Consider the following 19533-nt stretch of genomic DNA (forward strand, 5'->3'; position numbering starts at 1 on the left):
TGGTCACTTGGCTCCAAGGAAGAATGCAAAGGGTAGGAGGTGCAAATGGGGGAGAGGAATGGCGACTCACTTCAGAGAATTTTTCTAACAGCCAGCAAGGGCTATATTAAGGATTCTTTTCCTCCGCAGATCCTTCTGATTTTGAAGTGCTGTGTTTTGGGGCCTGGCATAGGAAGTGGCCCTGAGGAGATGCAGAGCTAAACCTCCCCCTCCCTGGCACGGCCTGGGAGCGCCCCACAGGATGAGGCAGAGGACAGCTGTCAGGCAAAGGTTAGGGAGGAAAGCGCAAGCAGAGACCCAGAACGGCTCCAGGAAATGTTTGTATTTCTCCACCGGGAGGGTGGACAAATAAGCTCTTTTTTCGTTCCTTCTGGGCAGCTTTGCTTATTCTCCAGCTAAGAGAGAGGCTGAAAATAAAAATCATTCTGGGACAGGACTCAACTACTCCTCTCCAACACGAATCTCCTTGAACCTGCCAGCTGCTTCCCAGAAATGACAACTGCGTGAAATTACCTGCGTTTCAAAGCCCTGGGGTGCTGCATGCTTCGGCTCTCAGGGAGACAGGCAGCTTGTGACCCAGGCTCCAGAGAAAGGAACCCCCACCTCGAGTCTCCCACTTCCTGGCCGAGGTTTCTGTTCTCCGTGGAGTGGCTGCATCCATGCACACGTGTGGTACCTGTGTCCCAGGGTGAAGAAGTTGGAAACGCAGCAGCTGGAGCAGTCAGGTAAGCATCTGTGTTTTGGGGGGACTCCACAGCCCAACACACAGGACACTGGTCCTCTGTCCACCATGGAAAACAGGTCGTGCTGCCTCATCCAGGAGGACCCCATCTCCCAGGTGATGCCGCCGTTGCTGATCCTGGCCTTCGTGCTGGGCGCCCTGGGCAACGGCATCGCCCTGTGTGGTTTCTGCTTTCACATGAAGACCTGGAAGCCGAGTACTATTTTCCTTTTCAACTTGGCTGTGGCTGACTTCCTTCTCATGATCTGCTTGCCCTTTCGGACAGACTACTACCGCAGACACAGGCAATGGGCCTTTGAGGACATACCTTGTCGGGTGGCACTCTTCATGCTGGCCACCAACAGGGCTGGGAGCATCGTCTTCCTCACGGTCGTGGCTGTGGACAGGTATTTTAAAGTGGTCCACCCCCACCATATGGTGAATGCCATCTCCAACCGGACTGCAGTTGGCATCGCCTGTGCCCTTTGGACCATGGTCATCCTGGGGACTCTGTATCTTTTGATGGAGAACCATCTGTGTGTGCAAGAGAAGACCATAACTTGTGAAAGCTTCATCATGGAGTCGGCCAACGGCTGGCACGACGTCATGTTCCAGCTGGAATTCTTCCTGCCCCTCAGCATCATCTTGTTCTGCTCCTTCAAGATCATTTGGAGCCTGAAGCAGAGGCAGCGCCTGGCCAGGCAGACTCGGATGAAGAAGGCTACCCGGTTCATCATGGTGGTGGCGGCTGTCTTCATCACCTGCTACCTGCCCAGCGTGTCGGCCAGACTATATTTCCTCTGGACAGTGCCTACCAGTGCCTGCGATCCCTCTGTCCACGTAGCCCTCCACGTCACCCTCAGCTTCACCTACGTGAACAGCATGCTGGACCCTCTGGTATATTATTTTTCAAGTCCCTCGTTCCCCAAATTCTACTCCAAGCTCAAAATCCACAGTTTGAGACCTAAGCGTCCAGGACACTCCAAGAGGCCAGAAGAGATGTCCATTTCAAACCTTTGTCGCAAGAGTTGCATCAGTGAGGCAAATAGCTTCCAAAGCCAATCCGCTGTGCAGTGAGATCTCCAAATGTGATAGATGGCACCAGAACAGACAGATGGACAAAATCAAGGAAGACCCATGGGCGACTTAGAAATAATTCATGCTGAGGGGTGGAGAGCTTTGAAAATGCCGTTCTTTCTTAGCTGCATCCTCCCCAGTGTTAGATATGAAATTCAGATCACTATGTCTTTTTGGAAGGTTCCACTTGAGAAGTGAGCCGGTTGCATTTATATGATTTGATTCCAATGACAAGGGCGTGTGTGTGTGTGTGTGTGTGTTGGGTGGTGGGTTGGGAAGAGTTTGGCTCCTGTGTATTTTTAAATGGCTGAGTTAATAGGTACTAATGTTTAAACCCATCATGTTCTCTGTCTGGGGGAGTTAGTGAATTTAATAACCTATCCTCTGACCTTAAATTCTTACTTGTCTTGGAAACCAGAAACTAGTGTAAGTCAATATTTTTATTTCAGGCGAGTGAGGCTCTTTAGACTGGGAAGTCTCGACCCCGATGATTTTCATCTTCCTGGGGCTCCTCTGTACTTTTCTGACTTCTCAGGAACCCAAGAAAAATGACAGCCAAACAATCTGCTCCCACCTTCTTGGAGCTCCACGTTTATCTGCAAGTCTTTGCATTTCAGAGAAAGTACTGAAGGATATGTTTACCTGCCCTGAATTTTCCAGTGGGAGCTGAGTGCTTGAAAAAATCCCGTTAGCCTTTGGGAAGTGCTGAGTCTGGCGTAATTGCTTTGGCTGCTTGTTATATGACTATGAGTTTGAATTATTCAGTCACTCATTTTCCACGTATTTCCTGAATTGACATTCTGTGCCAGGTACTGTGTTAATGTCCCTTTTACCTGGACGGTCCTTAGTCAACTTGTGTGTGGCGGGGTGGGAGGCGTGTGTGTAGCAAGCAGACAGAAGTTAATGAAGTTCACCCTTTCAATGACTATAGTTTCTAGACCTGTTCTCTGCAAACACCAGCATTTTCCTCTTATTGTAGGATTCCATACAAACATGAAAGGGAGGAAAGGGTAGTATCCCTTATACACATGAATTTCCCAAATACGTCCATGGGACCCTCAAAAGTAGATGATTGTATGAATGACATGCTGCTCCTGCCCTAGATTAGGGGGAAAGATTCCAAGCCAACCTTAGCTCCGTTCTCAAGCCACAAAGTGGTGAAAGTGTTCCCGGCTCCTTTATTTACATTTTCTCAAATTCCCAGGGGACTCTCTGCAGTTAAGGCCCTTACCAGCTTTTCATTCTTTAGCCTTGAAACATCCCACTAGGCTGTTCCTATTAAATTCCTTTTTCAGGGGCACTGCACAGCCCAGGGATGGGCTGTACAAAGCTCAAATCACAGCTCAACTGCTTACGATGTATGATCTAGGGAGAGATTTTTTTTTTCCTTTGGCTGCACCGCGGCATGCGGAATCTTAGTTCTCTGACCAGAGATCAAACCCTTGCCCCCTTCAGTGGAAGCTCGGAGACCTAACCATTGGACCACTAGGGAATTCCCTGGGAGAAGATTTTACCTAATCACATTTAGTTTCAATTTCTTCATCTGTCAAATAGGGGTAACAATAACGTTGACATCAGAAGGTCATTGGGTGGATTCATTGAATGTAGGATCCTGAAGCACAGGGACTTTGTTTACTATTATATATCCAGAGCCTAGAGGCATGCCTGCACATAGTAGGTGCTCAGTAAATATTTGAATGAATGAATAAGTGCATGTAAAACGTTAAGCGCAGTGTCTGGCAGTAAGTGCATAATATTATGATGTATTATGTTAACACACTCTACATATAAAGAAACTGAGGCACAGAAGCAATTTCCCCCGGGGGTTCAGAGCCCGTAAGTAGCTGCTCTGTTCTGACTACTTGAGTTCCCTGGCTCCCTAGCTTCCAGGGGAGAAGTGAAAGCAAGGATTCTTATCAGCATCAAAGAACCATATATCCTCTTGATAGAAATCTGTGAAAACCCCACACTTCTGCTTTAAATTCTATTCTTAGTTCATTCTTTCCTGGGCTGCCCCCTTGTTGCTTCATCTTAATAAAAACGGATTCCAAAAGAAAGTCCGTGTCCTGTGTGTGATCCTATGTTAAAAGATTCATGAGGGGCTAAAGACGCAGATGTAGAGAATGGACCTGAGGACGTGGGGAGGAGGAAGGGTAAGCTGGGACAAATTGAGAGAGTGGCATGGACTTACATATACTACCAAATGTAAAATAGATAGCTAGTGGGAAGCAGCCACATAGCACAGGGATATCAGCCCGGTGCTTTGTGACCACCTAGAGGGGTGGGATAGGGAGGGTGGGAGGGAGACGCAAGAGGGAGGAGATATGGGGATATATGTAAATGTATAGTTGATTCACTATGTTATAAAGCAGAAACTAACACACCATTGTAAAGCAATTATACTCCAATAAAGATGTTAATAAAAAAAAAAAAAGATTCATGAGACTTTACCCTCCAAGGAAAGAAATCCAAAAAAAATCCAGAAACACACGGTAGGCTGAGGTTCTCACTAAAAAACAGCAAAAACAAACAAAAACAAAAATCAAATCCCCAACTGAAACACGAGGGAAGGGGGCAGGGCACAACCTTTGAAAGGATGACGTAGACCAAGGACATGACATAAACTGATTAGAACCAAATGGGTCCAATATGGCGGGCAAGTCAACTTCTGCTAGACCTTGAGCCTCAGTATATGCTCACTGTAACACATCAGCAAGCTAAATGACACACCCACAGGCACCATGACAGTTCCAATATGACCATTAGGATCAAAAAGTGGGTGGTGGCCCAGTTCCTGGAAACCCCTTCCCCAAATAGCTGGACTATTCCTCCCACTCATTAGCCTATGAAATTACCCACCCCTATAAAAACTGACAACCCCATACCCCATTGCCTTTCTCACCTTCTGAGATGGCCCACACTCTGTCTGTGGAGTGTGTTTCTCTCTAAATAAATCCACTTCCTACCTATCACTTCGTCTCTCACTGAATTCTTTCTGTGATGAGACATCAAGAACCTGAGCTTCATTAAGTCCTGAAACCAGGAGTGCGGTCACAGTTGGAGGACTGTGGGTTTTGGCCGGGTTTGGATCCCAGCACAGGGGTTCATGTCCCAATCTGAGGTGCACTGTTTCACAACCCCAGCCTTGACTCTGGTTTTGCTTCTTTTTTAAAAAATTCATAGAATGTGATGAAACAAATGTCATCAAGAAGTGTTCAGAATTGTAAGGAAGAGACATACAGCTTTGTTGACAAAGCTTTGTTTAAACTACCTGGATTAGGAAAATGTCATCAATTTAAAAGAAATATTGTGTCCTCTGACTCAGGGTCTTTCAGGAAAGTCACATAAAAGCGAGAAGGGATAGTAGACCATTATTGTTCAGGAACTGTATGGAAAAAATAAGCGGTACCTTTTACTGGTGCTGACAACATAAAAATTTAGGTTCTGGTCTATTCTCAGAATGGGTTTCCTTACCCTTTCTGACAACTGACATGGTTAAGATGGTGTCTGAGGTCACCAGTGCGCAGGGGTCACTTGGATGGGATTGGAATTCTGGGCACAAGGGGTTGAGCCATTTATTAAAGGTTCCCTAGCAAGGTGGGGAAGTGGCCACACTGCAATGCACAGTCTCAGCTTGCTGCTTTCCGGGCCTTCGAATCCACAGAGGTTTCCAACATTACTCAAGACTCCGTCATCCCAGTGAGTGCATAAATGTCTTCAGGATCAGCTAATATTGATAATTTGCAGGGGGCTTCCCTGGTGGCGCAGTGGTTGAGAGTCTGCCTGCCAATGCAGGGGACACGGGTTCGTGCCCCGGTCCGGGAGGATCCCACATGCCACGGAGCGGCTGGGCCTGTGAGCCATGGCCGCTGGGCCTGCGCGTCCGGAGCCTGTGCTCCTCAACGGGAGAAGCCACAGCAGTGAGAGGCCCGCATACTGCAAAAAAAAGAGATAATTTGCAGGGCCCAGTTCAAAGTGAAAATGCAAGGTCCCTCATTCAAAAATAATTGAGAATTTCAAGATGGCGACAGCAGGGTGTTAAACTAAACACAGGACCCTTTGAACTCATCCATGAAGCTGGGGCCATGCATTTTATGTATAGAGAGGTTGAGATGGAGCAGAATAAATAGATGGGTTCACATATGGGCTTAATTAATCTATACTCAGCTTCCAGTGATGATACAGTTGCAGTGAGAAGGGGGTCAATATTTTCTTCCTTGTAAAGATTCATTCATTCATTCATTCCCTCTTTCAAGGAACATTTTTAGGCACCAGCTCTGTACCAGGCACAATAAAAACACGAAAAACATAGCCCCTCACCCCATGGGTTCCATTGTAGAAACCAAGGAAAAAGTAAATTTACCATTCAGGGCAACTGCAGTGAAAGTGGTAAACTTAGGGTTCTACAGGAGAACCCAGGGGCCCTTAATCCTGGCTTAGGGGGTGAGGGAAGGCTTCTTAGAGGAAGTGACTTGTGAACTTAGCTCTGAAGGATAGAGAAGAGGCAACCAGATTGAAAACTAATGGGACCCTATAGGGCTCCCAGGCGTGGAGGCCTTTTTGTCCCCCATTTCTTGTAGGCAAGACTCCAGCCTCCATGACCTTCCCTGAGTTCCAAAGGGCAGATTAGAACAGTTGCTAATCAAGGGGGGAGCAGCCAGGAAACCACTTGAGGCAAGATTAATGGGAATAGAAAAGCTCATCCAGATTAGGAGACCAAGGACTTCCCTGGTGGCGCAGTGGTTAAGAATCCTGCTGCCAGTGCAGTGGACACGGTTTAGAGCCCTGGTCTGAGAAGATCCCACATGCCACGGAGCAGCTAAGCCCTTGCACCACAACTACTGAGCCTGTGCTCTAGAGCCTGCGAGCCACGACTGTTGAGCCTGAGTGCCACAACTACTGAAGCCCGCGCAACTAGAGCCTGTGCTCCGCAACAAGAGAAGCCACCTAATGAGAAGCCAGCGAACCGCAACTAAGAGTAGCCCCCCGCTCGCCGCAACTAGAGAAAGGCCCGCGTGCAGCAACAAAGACCCAAGACAGCCAAAAATAAAAATTAATTAATTAATTAAAAAAAAAAGATTAGGAGACCAACCACCTGACATCCTGCACACACCCTAATCTTGTCAGCAAACCCACTCTTTTGAAACTTTGCAGAAGAAAGAATGTGAGACTGTCACTGTCTTGATCCTTCTCACATACCCCTGACCATAAGCCCTGACTATAAGACCCCTCCCTATTCCCCAGGGAGGGGGGCACAGTTCTTGAGGCGCTAGCCTACTGTGTTCCCTCTTTGCCTGGCAAAGAAATAAAGCCACTTTCTTTCTCCTCCATAACTCTGTCTCTGTATTTCTGTTCGGCATCGGTGCACAGAGAGTCAAGATCGTGGCATCAAGATGCCTCAGTGGGGAAAGGTGTTCCAGTCAGAGAGGAGAGAGATGAGAACCGCAGGAGGATCAATGCGACAGGGACGAAAAGTCCAGGCTGGGCTACAACAACCTGGTAAGAGGTGAAGCCTTGAGATCCACCCAGGTGAGAAGGGTCTGCTCACAATCTTTCTTTTTTTTTTTTTTTTAGTTTTTTTTTTTTTTTTTGCTGTACGCGGGCCTCTCACTGCTGTGGCCTCTCCCGTTGCGGAGCACAGGCTCCGGAAACACAGGCTCCGTGGCCATGGCTCGCGGGCCCAGCCGCTCCGCGGCATGTGGGATCTTCCGGGATCGGGGCACGAACCCGTGTCCCCTGCATCGGCAGGCGGACTCTCAACCACTGCGCCACCAGGGAAGCCCCACAATCTTTCTTGATAGAAGATTTGTGAATAGCCTTGCAGACCCCTTTCTTTTTAAACAGGAATTACATTTATTTAATCACAGAGGCATACATGGTTTTGTTCAAAACTCAAGGAACACACAAGTATGTAAAGTAAACAGTAATTCTTCCTTTCATTCCTCTTAATCTCATTTTCTAGAGGTGATGACTTTTTTTTTTTTTTTTGGCCATGTCCATGCGGCACACAGGGATCTTTGTTCCCAGACCAGGGATTGAACCCCTGCCCCCTGCAGTGGAAGTGCGGAGTCTTAACCACTGGACCACCAGGGGAGTCCCGAGGTGATAACTTTTAACATTTGGGCTATATACACTCTTACACAAAACTAATGAATCTTTAGCTTTGCTAAAGCAAGATAGATAGATAGATAGATAGATAGATAGATAGATATAATTTTGCAAGGTATTCTTATCAGGAATATCTTCCTATATCAGAACAGAGATCAAGCTCCTTGTTTTTTTTTTTTTTTTTTTTTTTTTTTTTGCGGTATGCGGGCCTCCCACTGCTGCGGCCTCCCCCGCTGCGGAGCACAGGCTCCGGACGCGCACGCTCAGCGGCCATGGCCCACGGGCCCAGCCGCTCCGCGGCATATGGGATCCTCCCAGACCGGGGCACGAACCCGTATCCCCTGCATCGGCAGGCGGACTCTCAACCACTTGCGCCACCAGGGAGGCCCAAGCTCCTTGTTTTTAATTATATTTCATTGTATAAATGGACCACATGTAGTTTATTTAACCAATGGCCTTTTAACAGACATTTAAGTTATTTCCAATTTTCCTCTATTGCTGCCATCCTATGGTGAACATTCTGAATGATATATCTTTGGGTAAATGTGCCAGAGGTTTTAGAAGATAGATTCTTAGACATGGAATTGTTGAGTCAAAGGACAGGCATACTGAGTGAGGTAGTGTGCACAGTGGCTGAGAGAATAGCCCCTGGAGCCACACTGTGTGGGTTCAAATCCTATCTCCTTTCCTTACTCGTGACCTCACGCAAGTTACTTAACCTCTCACTGCTTTGCTCTTCTTGTCTGTAAAAGAATAATACCTATCCCTTACGGATGTTCTAAGCACTAAACAAGTTTAGCTTATAAAGCACCTACACTAGGGCTTCCCTGGTGGCGCAGTGGTTGAGAGTCCGCCTGCCGATGCAGGGGACGCGGGTTCGTGCCCCGTTCCGGGAAGATCCCACATGTTGCGGAGCAGCTGGGCCCATGAGCCATGGCCGCTGAGCCTGCGTGTCCGGAGCCTGTGCTCCACAACGGGAGAGGCCACAACAGTGAAAGGCCCGCGTACCGCAAAAAAAAAAAAAAAAAAAAAAGCACCTACACTAGTGCCCAAATGGAGTAGCTCTATTTCTATTAATCCTTATTATTATCTTGTATTAGTTCTTATTATATTAGCTTTTATTATAACCTTGATAGATACCACCAAATCACCCAAAAAAAAGCTGAACCAACTTAGACTCCCACCAACAGTGTATGAGAAAGACTTCTTCCATGCCCTTGCCAGCAGGCCCTTGTTTGGTTGCTTTGTTTAATAAGCATTTTTCTCCTTCTTTTTCAAAAATGAAACCAAAACAAAAACCTTTACTCCTTTAAAGTGGTGAAGTCCAATTTATCATTTTTTTTGCTTGTTTGTGTGTTTGGTGTTGTACCTAGGAAGGCTTTGCCTAAGCCAAGGTCATGACGACTTACTCTTAGGTTTCCTTCTAAGAGTTTTATGTCTTATATTTAGGTCTGTAATCCATTCTGAGTTCATTTCTGTGTACGGTTCAAGGAAAGGATCCAACTTCATTCTTATGCCTATTCAGTCATCCAGCAGCATTTATTAAAAAGATGATTCTTTCTCCCATGGATTTGTTTTAGCACCCTTGTTATAAAATCAGCTGACCGTAAATGCAAGAATTTATTTCTGGACTCTCAATCCTGCTCTATTGATCTATATATCTATCCTTATGCCAGAACCACACTGTCTTGATTACTGTAGGTTTTTTTTTTTTAATTAATTTATTATTTATTTATTTCTGGTTGCATTGGGTCTTGTTGCTGTGCACGGGCTTTCTCTAGTTGCAGCTAGCTGGGGCTACTCTTCGTTGCGGTGCGTGGGCTTCTCATGGCGGTGGCTTCTCTTGTTGTGGAGCACGGGCTCTAGGTGCCTGGGCTTCAGTAGTTGTGGTGCGTGGGTTCAGTAGTTGTGTCACACGGTCTCAGTAGTTGTGTCACACTGTCACTGGAGCGCAGGCTCAGTAGTTGTGGCTCACGGGCTTAGCTGCTCCGCGGCATGTGGGATCTTCCCGGACCAGGGCTCAAACCCATATCCCCTGCATTGGCAGGCCGGTTCTTCACCACTGCGCCACCAGAGAAGCCCCTTGATTACTGTAGTTTTGCGGTAAGTTTTTAAATTGGGAAATGTGAATTCTCCAACTTTGTTCTTCTATTTTCAAGATTATTTATTCTGGTTTGCCCCCCTCCCTGGGGAATAGGGAGGGGTCTTATAGTCGGGGCTTATGGTCAGGGGTATGTGAGAAGGATCAAGACAGTGACAGTCTCACATTCTTTCTTCTGCAAAGTTTCTGGTTTGCCCTTAGGTTTTTTGCAATAAACTTAACACCACGTTTCAAAACCCTGAAATACCCTTCTCCTTTCTTTTAATGTCTCTGTAGTCAGTATCACCAGCTTCCTCTGCCCCCTTACTTCCCAATTTCTCCTACTTCATCTTCTTCACTAGTGGTCCAAAGGTCTCTCATTTCCCGAATGTCCCAACTCAATGTCATTTACTACCTGCAGAGGCAAGGCTCCCCAAATACCACCAATGAACTGTGCCTCCTAAACCCACACCCTCATGTGGCCCTCCCTGTGGAATATGGACTGGCGTGGTGACTCGCCTTAGCCAGTAGAATGTGGTGGAGGTGATGGATTTCCGAGCCTAGGCGATCAGAAGGTCTGCCTGTGTGCTTTCGGAAGTGTTGAGTAGCCTTGTAAGAAGTCCAGAGCACTCAGTGGAAAGAATATGTGAAGAGGCTGTGTGCAGATGGCGTATAGAGAGACACAGACCACATGAAGAGGGAGAGAAGCCCAGACATCCCAAATGGCCTGTGTGAGCCTACCTGCCATCTAAGAGACCCCAAACAAGGACCGACCAGCTGAGCCTGGTCGACCCATAGAACCATGAGAGAGAATACAATGGTGATTGTTTTAAGCCACGAAATTTTGTGGTGGTTTGTGACACAGCACTAGATAACTAAAACAGAGACCCCAGCTACGTTCAAAGACAAACAGTGAGAGTGCCGAATTCTAACCACTAGACCACCAGGGACAGATGGATAAACAAGGTCCTACTGTAGAGCACAGGGAACTATATTCAATATCCTGTGATAAACCATAATGGAAAAGAACATGAAAAAGAATATATATATGCATATAACTGAGTCATTTTGCTATACAGCAGAAATTAAACACAACATTGTAAATCAACTATACTTCAATTAAAAAAAAAGGCAAACAGTGAATTAACGTCTCTGGGGTTTCTGATCTGTAAAATGGAGGTGGTGATCATAATAGGACATCTCACAGGGTTTTTGAGAGGATTAAATGAGATCACGTAGGCACATCTCAGCCTCATGCCTGGCGCAAAGCAAGCATTTGATAAAGGACAGCTATTGTTATTTTTAATTTTAAAAAGTAGTTCCATTCCATTCAGGGGCACATTCCAGTTGTAATAAGAGAACTAGGCACGGAGATTCGAGTTAATTGTGAAAGTCACAAATGTTAAGCGGAGTTTCCCCCAAACTCGGTAGAATCACTGCCTGAGCTGTTGAAATGATTCACTGAAACAAGTTTCTGTACAACTCATGCACTAGTAAGAAAAAAAATAAATACACAAAAGAAGGACAGGAGCAAGACAAAACATGCCCACAGCACAATCGGAAGACAGGAAATTCCATAGCAGGGCCAGAATCTAGGGAGGCTGGGATTGACATTCTGTCTGAGTAGTTGTGGACCTGGATTTAGAATCCTAGGGTGTGAGAACTGGAAAGAAGCTGGAAGATGGTCTCATCCCCCACTTTATACATGAGGAAGCTCAGGGGTTAAGAGGTTTCACGGCTAATGATGGAGTGAGAAAAAGGCATCCAGGGCCTCCAATTTCTCTCTTTTTTTCAAACGTAACAGTATCTATTGTTGTTCTTTCCTAATTTTATCCATGGTATTGGTTTTTTTTGTTTGTTTTCATTTTTTAAGATTTTTTTGATGTGGACCATTTTTAAAGTCTTTATTGAATTTGTTATAATATCGCTTCTGTTTTATGTTTTGGTTTCTTGGCCGTGAGGCACGTGGAATCTTAGCTCCCCGACCAGGGATGGAACCTGCACCCCCTGCATTGGAAGGCGAAGTCTTAACCGCTGGACTGCCAGGGAAGTCCCCTATGACTTTTTTTTTTCTTTTTAAAAAGCAAATATTGGGCTTCTCTGGTGGTGCAGTGGTTAAGAATCCGCCTGCCAATGCAGGGGACACAGGTTCAAGCCCTGGTCCGGAAAGATCATACATGCCGCGGAGCAACAAAACCCGTGGGTCACAACTACTGAGCCTGCGAGCCACAATTATCGAAGCCCACGCGCCTAGAGCCTGTGCTCCGCAACAAGAGGAGCCACCGCAATAAGTCCACACACTGCAACAAAGAGTAGCCCCCACTCACTGCAACTAGAGAAAGCCCACGCCCAGCAACGAAGACCCAATGCAGCCAAAAAAAAAAAAAAAAAAAAAGGAAATATTATAAAATTGTAAAACTTAGAAAGGGAAGATCCCTTGCAAATTCCAGTTCCCCAAAATAACTATCATGAATAGTCAGGTTTTCTGACTCTTAGTTAATAAAGGCACTTAGGGTTTACTTTAGGGTTACTTTATGAATGTCATTGACAAGTCCACATGCATCCAAGGAGGGAGCAGGATATTCACAGGCAGCAAGGATGGGAAGCAAATACTAGTCATTTCACTAGAGTCTAACTACAGCCACATAATGTGACCTCAATCCAGTACAGCCTTCTAGAAGGGGCAATAATATAATAAGAGGCAGTGTAGTGTGTAATGGTTAGGGACACAGGCCTTGAAGCCAGTGCCAGATTCAAATCTTATTAGCTGTGTAGCCTTGAATAGATGACCAACCTCTCTGAGCTTCCTCATTTTGAAATTGGAATCAGTAACAGTCCCTACCTCATGGACTGCAGTCAGGGGAAAACAAGATAATGTATTTCAGATAATGATGGGACTTCCCTGGCAGTCCAGTGGTTAAGACTCTGCACTTCCACTGCGGGGGCACAGGTTCAATCCCTGGTGGGGGAACTAAGATCCTGAATGCCGAGCAGCACGGCCAAATAAAGAAATAAAAATAAAGCGCTGAGGGCTTCCCTGGTGGCGCAGTGGTTGAGAGTCTGCCTGCCGATGCAGGGGACACGGGTTCGTGCCCCGGTCCGGGAAGATCCCACATGCCGCAGAGCGGCTGGGCCCGTGAGCCATGGCCGCTGAGCCTGTGCGTCCGGAGCCTGTGCTCCGCAACGGGAGAGGCCACAACAGTGAGAGGCCCACGTACCGCAAAAATAAAAAAAATAAAAAATAAAGCGCTGAGCATGGCGTCTGGCACAAAGGAAGCTCTCCCTAACGGGGGTGCCAACACCATCTTCATCATCTTCTTCATCATCGTCTTCATCATCAAGTGCCACTGGCTCCTGTGTGAGTCTAACATTAGATCATCGTGACTGCCGTTTCCTGGGAGGAGTCTACAAACCCCTATCGTGGAACCTGGGTGTGAAACTAAAGGAGCAGATGTCCTACTTCTCACTCAAAGTAGAAGCAACACAACTCAGAACCTCTTGCACAGCAAGAATTCATCAGACCAGGGTGGAAATGTTCTGTAGTGTCACACCCAATTGTACTGATAAGCAAAGAAATGATGTGTGAAACGATGACCTGCTGCAAGGCAGAGGTCAAAGTCTTTTTACATTCTCTAAGTTCAATTTTCCAAAAATGGGGGCTTTTAAGACATCACATGCATCCTGGGGGAGGTTGTGTGCGCGTGGGGACAGCCGGCACACCGCCAGTGTATATACGCTCTGTACTTTCCACGCAGTTTTGCTGGGAACCTAAAACTGCTCTAAAAAATAAAGCTTATTAATTTTAGTAAGTCACGTGCTCAACAATAAATTACTTACTTGAGCAAGAAGGCATCTCAAAATCTAACACAAACAAAGAAAAAAACTAACTTATTGTAACACACCACTGGCAATCCAACTGGGTTCAAGTTTTCAAGCATCTTATGAAATGGCATGCTGCTCTCAGATAGCTTTTTTTTTCCCCTTAGCTGGGGATTAATTGCAGGGTTCTGGTGTAGAAAAGCAACCCATGTTTTACAAAGAAGATGGCGTGGAAACATCAAATGCAACACATCTGTCCTCATAAAATACTAGACAATTAATGTCCTCTCAGCCTTTCCAAAAAAAAAAAAAAAACCATACACATGCTACTGTTTCTTAAAACATAAGCCTGTTAATAGTCCATGCTAATTCTTCATGTTTCTGTTGAGCACAGTAAATTATTATTGCTGTTGTTGTTTTGTTTATTATGCAAGGCAACCACATGACAGTGAATTAATTCTCCCATGTTAAGTATTCAATATACAGGCACACAGCCTTCCACATTTCAATCTGCTTGAATTATGTCATGTCATAATTCACAATGACAGTCTGCTTGCCCACACGTATTCTTTACATTTAGAAAATGTTGTGGGTTCTTATATGCCCAGGGGATTTTTTTTGTTATTTGTTTATGCAAACAGCAGGTTGCATAAGAGGCTTGCTGGCTTTTTTTTTTTTTTAAAGCGATTTCGTAGTTTCCTGGTAACCATTCAGTCATCTATTTCAACACCCTGACATGACATAAAGGCGAGTGCTGAACCACAAGTTCGCCACTCAGACCCACACCTTGTTCCCTGAGCGTTCGCTAGGTGAGGCTCTCCCTAAGACCAACGCAATTCACTCATGAACCCGTCCCACGCGCAGAATCATTTTCTGGAAATAGGCAAGAAGAACTGCTGTGTGTTCCGGGATGATTTCATTGCCAAGGTGCTGCCACCGGTGGTGGGGCTGGAGTTTGTGTTCGGGCTCCTGGGCAATGGCCTTGCCCTGTGGGTTTTCTGCTTCCACCTCAAGTCCTGGAAAGCCAGCCGGGTGTTTCTGTTCAACTTGGCTGTGGCTGACTTTCTCCTGATCATCTGCCTGCCTTTCCTGACCGACAACTATGTGAGGAAGTGGGACTGGAGGTTTGGGGAAATCCCCTGCCGGATGATGCTCTTCATGTTGGCCATGAATCGCCAGGGCAGCATCATCTTCCTCACGGTGGTGGCCGTGGACAGGTATTTCCGAGTGGTCCATCCCCATCACGCTCTGAACAAGATCTCCAATCGGACGGCGGCCCTCATCTCCTGCCTCTTGTGGGGCATCACTATCAGCCTGACGATGCACCTCCTGTACAAAAAGATGCTGATCAGGAGTCACAATTCGAATCTGTGCAGTAGCTTCAACATCTGCCACACTTTTCGCTGGCATGATGCCATGTTCCTCCTGGAGTTCTTCCTGCCCCTGGGCATCATCCTGTTCTGCTCGGCCAGGATCATCTGGAGCCTGCGGCAGCGGCAAATGAACAAGCATGTCAAGATCAAGAGGGCCATCAACTTCATCATGGTGGTGGCCATTGTCTTCATCATCTGCTTCCTGCCCAGTGTGGCCGCACGCATACGCATTTTCTGGCTCCTGCACACCACTGGTACGGAGAACTGTGACACCTATCGCTCGGTTGACCTGGCTTTTTATATCACCCTCAGCTTCACCTACATGAACAGCATGCTGGACCCTTTGGTGTATTACTTCTCCAGCCCATCTTTCCCCAACTTCTTCTCCACCTTGATCAACCACTGCCTGCGGAGGAAGGTGCTGGATGAGTCTGAGAATAACCGCAGCACAAGTGTCGAGCTCACGGGGGATCTGAGTACTACCAAGAATGTTCCCAACACTTTAATGGCCAATCCCAGGGAGCCTCAGAGCCCCTCTTATCTGTCTCCAGCCTCTCCTTAAAATAACCAATCCAAGAAGGGAGATAATCATCAAGGACCAAGATCTCTGGAGAAGCAGTTGGGCTGGTACCCAGAGTAACATCGTGAGCCTTGGCCTGTGGTTTCCCAGAACTTCCAGATCCAGAGAATCAGATTTAGAGAACTGGTCTGGCAGCATAGGCTGCTTGGTTGCAGCTTGTCTCCACCGGGATCTTGGGGGAACAGAGGAAGAAGCTTCTAGGCGTCTGAAGCTTCTGTTCAACCTTGGATACTCGCAGAACTGAAGATGGCAAAACTGTTCACATTTCTGCTGCTGGAGAGTTGGAGCCACAGAGACGCCCACTGGCTCCTGTGACTCACTGGCCCCTTTCCTTCACCTGCCTGAGACTTGGATGGTTCTCAGCTCCTGGGGCGACGCCTAGCCTGTTTGTGGGCTCCCACTGGGATAAGGAAAGCTAAGTGATTGGAGGGGAATTATTGCTCCTGGAGGGAGCCCAGGCATCATGAAACAAGCCAGGAGGTCACCTGGGTTCCGTGGGACCAATCCATCTTTCAGCTACGCTTTAGCAGAAATGGACCAGACAGAAACTCATGAGCTCTGGTTAATATCTGAGTTTCCAGTGCTGGTAAGGAGGGGATTTGCCCCAGGAGGGACTGAGCAAAACAGTGTTACTAAGGGAAAGGAAATGGCATTTATGTTAGAACCTGCAAGGAATCCATTCCTCTCTTGTCTACACTAATTTGAAGGTTGAACTGTTAAAAAGACTTCAGGGAGAGAGCTGCTTGCCACCTCTGTTTGCTTTTATCACTAAAAGGGAAATGCTGCCCAATGGTTTTGGGGGGGGAAGCTTCCTCCTGGCTCATTTGCTTGTGTGTCTATATTTATAAGAAATCTACCACTTCAATAAACTTTGATATGAGACACACAGTCTGGTGTTGCATGTGTCTGGGTGATAGTTCACAGACATGGACTTCTTACTTAAGTGGAGAATTTTATATGTTGTTAACCCATAAAATTTTCAACCAAGTTGCCCTGGTAGAAAAATACCACATACTGTAAAGTAACAAAAGGACGTGGGGGCTTCTCTGGTGGTGCAGTGGTTAAGAATCCGCCTGCCAATGCAGGGGACACGGGTTCGAGCCCCGGTCCGGGAAGATCCCACATGCCGCGGAGCAACTAAGCCCGTGTGCCACAACTACTGAGCCTGTGCTCTAGAGCCCCTGCTCCACAACAAGAGAAGCCACCGCAATGAGAAGCCTGCTCACCGCAACGAAGAGTAGCCCCACTCGCTGCAACTAGAGAAAGCCCTAGTGCAGCAACGAAGACCCAATGCAGCCAAAAATAAAATAAATTAATTTTTTTTAAAAAAAGAAAAGGATGTGGACTCTGACCTGCACCATGAGATAGTTAAGTAAAACTTACATATGCATTCGAACAAAGATGGGAGAGAGCTGGGAAAAGTAAAAACAATTTAATTCAGAAGGGTAGTACAGACAGGATTGCAAGAGCACTTTGTTTTATTTAGGGCTTGGTGAATATTGCTATGCGTATTTGTGTATTAAAAAAGGAATCCAGCCAGACTGGGGGAGGAGAGAACTTCCTGTGGAATGGTTTCAGTTCCCAATTCTGGGATGGAAAGGAGACGTACTGGTTTGAGACTGTGATTGGTCCAAGTTTCTGTTACGCTTTCACTTCCACTCGTTAGTTCTTTAGCAAGATGAGGCTTGCTTTGGCATTGTGACTCGGATGCCAAAAAGAAATGCAGATACTCAGCCTCCCAGCCATGGCTGAATGGCAGTAAAGGAAGAAAGATGGACGTTCTTGAGGTTCTGAAGTGTTTTTTGATCAGTGTGCTTGTCTGTTTTTTCAATTAACTCCTAGAGACAGAAAGTTAAAAGCAGAGATCTCCTTCTTAAAGAGGAAGAGATGAGCAGAGCTGAGCTCAGAGGAAAGCAGGGATTCCCCCAGCCCCAGATGCATGAGTCAGCAGGGCACCCAGTTGTGAAACTCCAACCTGTTCAGAACTAACAACCCACATCCGTCCTTTTGTTCATTCATCCCACCAGCTTTTATGTATTAAGCACCAGCTGTGTGCTGTTGTGTTCTGAGTGGTTGATGGAAATAGAGCAAGGAACAAGGTCCCCAGGACCCTCTTCTCATAGAACTCACATTCAAGGTGGGGAGGCAGACAGAAAAGTATACAAATAAATGGAAAGGGAGCTTGGGATGTCTATGAGGACTCTGAAGCCAACAAAGCAGGGTGACAGGCTAAAAAGGGGGTGGGGCTGGGATGACTGGGAAGTGACCTGGAGCTGAGCAATGAATAACAAGACAGAGCAAACAGTGCAAAAATCTGGAGGAAGGGCATTCTAGGCAGAGGGGATGGTAAGTGCAAAGGCCCTGAGGTGTGTGAGTGTATTAGTCTCCTAGGGCTCCATAACAAAGTACCACAAATTTGGTGGCTTAAAAAAGCAAAAATTTAGGGCTTCCCTGGCAGCGCAGTGGTTAAGAATCTGCCTGCCAATGCAGGGAACACGGGTTTGAGCCCTAGTCTGGGAAGATCCCACATGCCGCAGAGCAGCTAAGCCTGGGCACCACAACTACTGAGCCTGCACTCTAGAACCCACGAGCCACAACTACTGAGCCCACGTGCCACAACTATTGAAGCCGGCGTGCCTAGAGCCTGTGCTCTGCGACAAGAGAAGCCACCTCAATGAGAAGCCCGCGCACCACAACGAAGAGTAGCCTCCGCTCATCGCCACTAGAGAAAGTCCACGCATAGCAACGAAGACCCAATGCATCCAAAAATTAATTAATTAATTAATTAAAAATTTAAAAAGAAAAGAGTGAAATAATGCCATTTGCAACAACATGGATGGACCTAGAGATTATCATATTAAATGAAGTAACTCAGACAAACACAAATACTGTATATTATTTATATGTGGAATCTAAATATGATACAAATGAACTTATTTATGAAACAAGAACAGACACAGACATCGAAAACAAACATAGTTACCAAAGAGGAGAGGGGGTGGGGGAGGGATAAATTAGGAGTTTGGGTTTAGCAGATACAAACTATATATAAAATAGATAAACGAGGTCCTACTGTATAGCACAGGGAACTGTATTCAATATCCTATAGTAAACCATAATGGAAAAGAATATGTATATATATGTATAACTGAATCACTTTGCTGTATATCTGAAATGAACACAACATTGTAATCAACTACTTCAATTTAAAAAAAAGAGAGAGAGAGCAGTCTCCTAAATACTTCTGTCTCCCTGTCCAGGAGAATGCCAACATTAATTTTATTTTATTTATTTATTTATTTATTTTTGTGGTACGTGGGCCTCTCACTGTTGTGGCCTCTCCCGTTGCAGAGCACAGGCTCCGGACGCGCAGGCTCAGTGGCTATGGCTCACGGGCCCAGCCGCTCCACGGCATGTGGGATCTTCGTGGACCGGGGCACGAACCCGCGTCCCCTGCATCAGCAGGCGGACTCTCAACCACTGCGCCACCAGGGAAGCCCATAAAGGGCATTTTTAAACTACTGTTTATGTGAACTCATGCTGACTGCCAGGCGTTCCTCAGATAACATTTCAGACCACCGCCCACATCACTCGCTTAAAAACCATGTGTGCGCTTTCAGCAGACTTGATCTCAATTCTCTTACTTCCAAAATTTCTGCCACGTTACAAAACTCTGGAGAACAGACAGGTAATCAGCCAACCTTGAGGAAGAAATGCAGTTCACACTGCCCTAAACCCAAACAGATGTGGACCTCCAGATGTTGACTGCTAGAGT

At 46.4% G+C, this 19533-nt stretch overlaps 2 protein-coding genes across 2 annotated transcripts; both read left to right on the forward strand.

Moving 5' to 3' along the window:
* Window positions 1-790: 790 nt before the first annotated feature.
* On the forward strand, window positions 791-1798 carry HCAR1 (hydroxycarboxylic acid receptor 1). Its single transcript, XM_060119471.1, has one exon. The coding sequence runs from the start codon at window positions 791-793 to the stop codon at window positions 1796-1798; it is 1008 nt and encodes a 335-aa protein (XP_059975454.1).
* Window positions 1799-14648: 12850 nt separating this feature from the next.
* LOC132503110 (hydroxycarboxylic acid receptor 2-like) lies at window positions 14649-15740 on the forward strand. Its single transcript, XM_060119498.1, has one exon. It carries the CDS (start codon window positions 14649-14651, stop codon window positions 15738-15740), a length of 1092 nt encoding a protein of 363 aa, XP_059975481.1.
* The last annotated feature ends 3793 nt before the right edge of the window (window positions 15741-19533 follow it).

This window comes from Mesoplodon densirostris, chromosome 15 (genome assembly GCF_025265405.1).
Source record: "Mesoplodon densirostris isolate mMesDen1 chromosome 15, mMesDen1 primary haplotype, whole genome shotgun sequence".
NCBI classification, from domain to species: Eukaryota; Metazoa; Chordata; class Mammalia; order Artiodactyla; family Ziphiidae; genus Mesoplodon; species Mesoplodon densirostris.